Source organism: Glycine max, chromosome 2, assembly GCF_000004515.6.
Source record: "Glycine max cultivar Williams 82 chromosome 2, Glycine_max_v4.0, whole genome shotgun sequence".
In the NCBI taxonomy this organism is placed as follows: domain Eukaryota; kingdom Viridiplantae; phylum Streptophyta; class Magnoliopsida; order Fabales; family Fabaceae; genus Glycine; species Glycine max.
The window spans coordinates 41,821,280-41,825,344 of NC_016089.4; the positions used below are offsets into that span (position 1 = coordinate 41,821,280).

The window sequence follows — 4,065 nt, forward strand, 5'->3', positions numbered from 1 at the left end:
AATATGAAATTTTACTTCAATATGATATATTTGATAGTGTTTACAAATAAAAATAATCATATTTTTAAAAAATTTGTTAAATTTTAAATTATTTCTTTGAATAAAATTAATCTAGTGTCAAATATAGAATTCTATATTCCCATCACCAACAGCTTTTTTCACCGTAAAAGTGTGTTTCTTCTTAACAAAAGAAATAATTTGGTTAAGTTGTTAAGCTTTTAACAAATTTAATGTATATAATCAATTAAGTAAATTGCATAATTAGTTATGTAACTTTATGGGAAGTCACCTAAAAACAAATTATTGTTTAGTAATCACCTAATTAATTATACTATAAGCATAATTGATTATGTTATCAATAACAATCCACAAGAATAAAAAAGGATAGAAATATCTATTATGGAAACTTCTTTCTTCATGTACTATAAGTGTTGCATACAGGTTACTTTCACTCCCATTTTATTTCATTTTGTGATGAAAACAAAACACCATGGAACCCACCTTTATTTCAAAACTTTCACCTACCTTTCACCCAGACCAAACATTCATATCCTACAACTTTCATTTCTTTTCGGCTACAATCACTTTCATCGTTTCATCCCTCTAAACCAAACATTACTTTCAGAGAAGTGGGGTAATAGTAAATCAAATTATACTACACCCAAATATTCTTTTAGAAAATAAATTATGTAAGATTTTTATAAAAGTCTGGTTAGTTAAGAAAAACCTTAGATTTTAGGTCATTTAAAAAATAAAAATAAAAATGCCTAACAAAGCTTTCCTATTTTTTTTTTATCTTTTTTATAAATAAAAAATGTATTAAACATGTTGACCTATGTAAGCAATTAAGCCTATAGACCTATTAAATATGATAGTTTATGATTTCAATAATTTTTTATTAGTGTTTACTAGCATTCTTCTACTCAATAGGCCAATATCTATATAACTTCACTTTTAATTTCTTATTTCATTATATGCATTTCCAAGAAATTTGAGTTAGCAGAAGAAAACTCACAAACCAAACACAGGGACCGGAACGTTATTGGCACTATATATTTTCTGAAAAAAAAATTAAAATAAAAAGGGGGGACGGGAGGAGTTAAATTTGGAATGGGAGTAAGTAGTTAACTTCATCATAAATAATTACTTAATAAAAATAAGGATAAAATATAAAAAAAAATTATAAACCAAATGCGATATTCCCATTATAATAACTCGGAAAAAAAGAGGCACTCGTGTCTCTCCAATTTTTGAAAAATTAAAAAAAAAGTAAAATAATAGTGGGCAGTTTTTATGAATAGTGGGGTGTGAGTTAGTCGAAGAAAGAAGTGATAGTGATAAAAAAGAAGTTTAAAAAGATAGTTATAAAAATAAAATAGGAAAATAAATATGAATACCAAAATATGTTATTCCCTTTATATATATTTATAAATATCCTCATTAAGTTATTATATTGGAAGGACAGAAACATTGTGTCTGTCTGTCCACATATTTTTAAAACACTATTTTTTTTAACTGCGGACCCCGAAATACTATTAAACTTTAATTATTTTAATAATTTAATTTAGTTTATTTGGCATGAGAGTCTACAAAAGGAATAGTGAGTGTAGTGAATAATTTATAGTATACTGTAGTTTAAGAGTAAAATAATGAGTAATTTAGAGAGTAATTAATTAAAAGGTAAAATACTCTTTTAAAAAAGAAAACTAATAGGGAGTATTTCCTTTATTTTAGTTACAGTCTTATTATATAGATGTACTAGGAGAAAAAGGGGCACATAATGTCTCTCTACATTTTCTTCAAAAAATAATAAAACATAAAATAAAGGAGAGAATGAAGAAGTTAAATAAAAAAAATAAGAATGTAAATGTACAATTGAGAGATAAAACTTCAGTTATAACATGAGAAGAGTTAGTTATCGTGTCCAATTAAGTAACAAAGAAGTCTAAAGAAAAATAGAGATCAAATAAAATTACCACAATTATATATTACTATAAATTATAGATTTTAGACTATGGTATAAACTAAAGCATCATGCCTATATAAATAAAAAAAAGGCATCTCCAAGATTACCAACCCGAAAGCTAACTAAGCATCTAATTATTTCTTTTACCAAAAAAAGAAACTAATTACGAATTAGCAAAAGCTCCCATTCCTCAGCAAGAAGTCAGAGTCAACCTCACTACTAGGCGAAGCACAGCAATCCCTACCCCGTTTCTGGCCCAGAATGACTGGGCCCATTCCAAAGCCCACCAAAGCCCGATTCTCCACCACAGCCTTCAAAGCCCGTTCCAGCGCCCCAACCTCCTCTTCTTCCTTTTCCCACTCCACCACCACAACACTCTTCGTCCTTCCCCCAACCGTCATCATCTCCGCGCGAACCGCTTTGGCCCGAACCGACCGGATCGCTTGGGACACGTCCCGGTTCAGACCGGTCCGGTCCCCGCAGCACACCGTCGCCTTCACCCGCTTCGGTTCCCCGTCCTCGCCGTCGCAGTAACTCACCGTCACCTCGTCGCACTCCCCCGGAAACGGCCATGCCTCCGACCGGACCGAACCCGGTTCGCCGCTGCGCGAGGAGTACGAGTCCCCGCACGTCACGTCATCGGCTTGCTTCCTCAGCCGCTTCACGTGCTCCACCACTTCCCCCAGCAACGACGCCTTGTCCGACTGCAAAACAACACAAAGTTTGAATTTACCACCCTGCCCTCCAACCATGCAAAATAACCTCATATTCAATTCACATATCATTCTTCTATAATAGTAATTCAGTACTATTTCATTATAGAAATTTAAACTAATATACTTTTCAGCAAGATGAGAATTTTCTTTTAGTGTATATCAAGGTTTTTAATTGTTGACAAGCGTAAGACGACCGCATTAACCGTATTTTAACAAAATTGTCAATATAATTTTATGTACACACAACAAAACAAGAAGAAGAACCTTGGCGGCGTTAGGAAGGAGGGTACGTAAGGTGGAGAGGTGAGAGTTGATTCTCTGCCTGCGTCTCCTCTCAGCTTCCCTGTGACTCTTGCACGCTTCCGTTGATTTCCGCTCCGTTTTCGATCTGGCGCCGTCCAACTCCACCGCCTTTTTGATCAGCGAACTCTGAGCATGGCCAGCGTCGTGGTCTAGCCAGCTCTCGAACCCATAGAATCTCCGAAACGGAAGCATCTTTCTTTCTTCTTGTATCTTGCTGGCGATATATATGGAAAATGATGATTTGGATTAGTGTGTGAAGAATGTGATGTAATAGTAACAGTAATAATAATGATTTGTTAGTGTCCGTTGTAGTTGGGGCGGTTTAGGTATACGGTGTACGGAGTATTGGGTAGCAGCTTTTTAGGTGAAAACAGTGTGCGTACGTGAGAGAGGAGGCGGAGGGGTGAGGAATGAGAGAGCAAACTTTGAACTGTTGTGGAAGAATGGGATCCCAACAAATGAGCAGGGTGCTGCTACTTTTCTATTTTGTTGCAAAATCAATCAATCAATACATAAATAAAAGATAAATGATCAAATCTATGCTGATGTAATAATAAATTAATTCTTAAATGATGTAAAATATAAAGTTTATTTTTAAATGTATAAATAATATTATTAATTAATTTTTTTGTTAAATCATGTTATTATTATATTATAATGTTTATAGAGTAATTTGATGACAAATTATATTTTTGAAAATTAATTTTATATTAAATTGTAAAATTTAAAAATTTATTTATTATTAAATTATTTAAAAGATTAATTTATCATATTTTTTATATAGTTATAGATTAAATTTGATTTTTTTTTATTAATCAGCATTAATTTATTAATGTCTCACATAAAAAATTTGCTATTTACCTATCAAGAAATAAATAAAATGGAAATTAAAGAAGAAGGGAGGGTTGCCCGAGGTGGAAGAAGTGAAGGAATGGGAATGAGAAGTATTGTGTGAGGAAATGAGAGTGACCTTTGAGAGACCGGGGAATAAATTAGTGCCTGTACATGTATCTACGATGAGAGACAGAGAGTTGCATGCTCAGAAATCACTTATACATATTTTTTTTTCTCTTGTTTGTT

General features: G+C 32.7%; 1 protein-coding gene across 1 annotated transcript; it reads right to left on the reverse strand.

Annotated features, from left to right (window-relative positions):
- Window positions 1–1,965: 1,965 nt before the first annotated feature.
- Window positions 1,966–3,473, reverse strand: LOC100816394 (transcription factor bHLH30). The gene is made up of 2 exons (XM_003518210.5): window positions 2,947–3,473; window positions 1,966–2,670 (listed from the first exon to the last, which is right to left on the reverse strand). Exons 1-2 carry the CDS (start codon window positions 3,175–3,177, stop codon window positions 2,137–2,139), a joined length of 765 nt encoding a protein of 254 aa, XP_003518258.1. The 5' UTR covers window positions 3,178–3,473; the 3' UTR covers window positions 1,966–2,136.
- Between the last annotated feature and the right edge of the window lie 592 nt (window positions 3,474–4,065).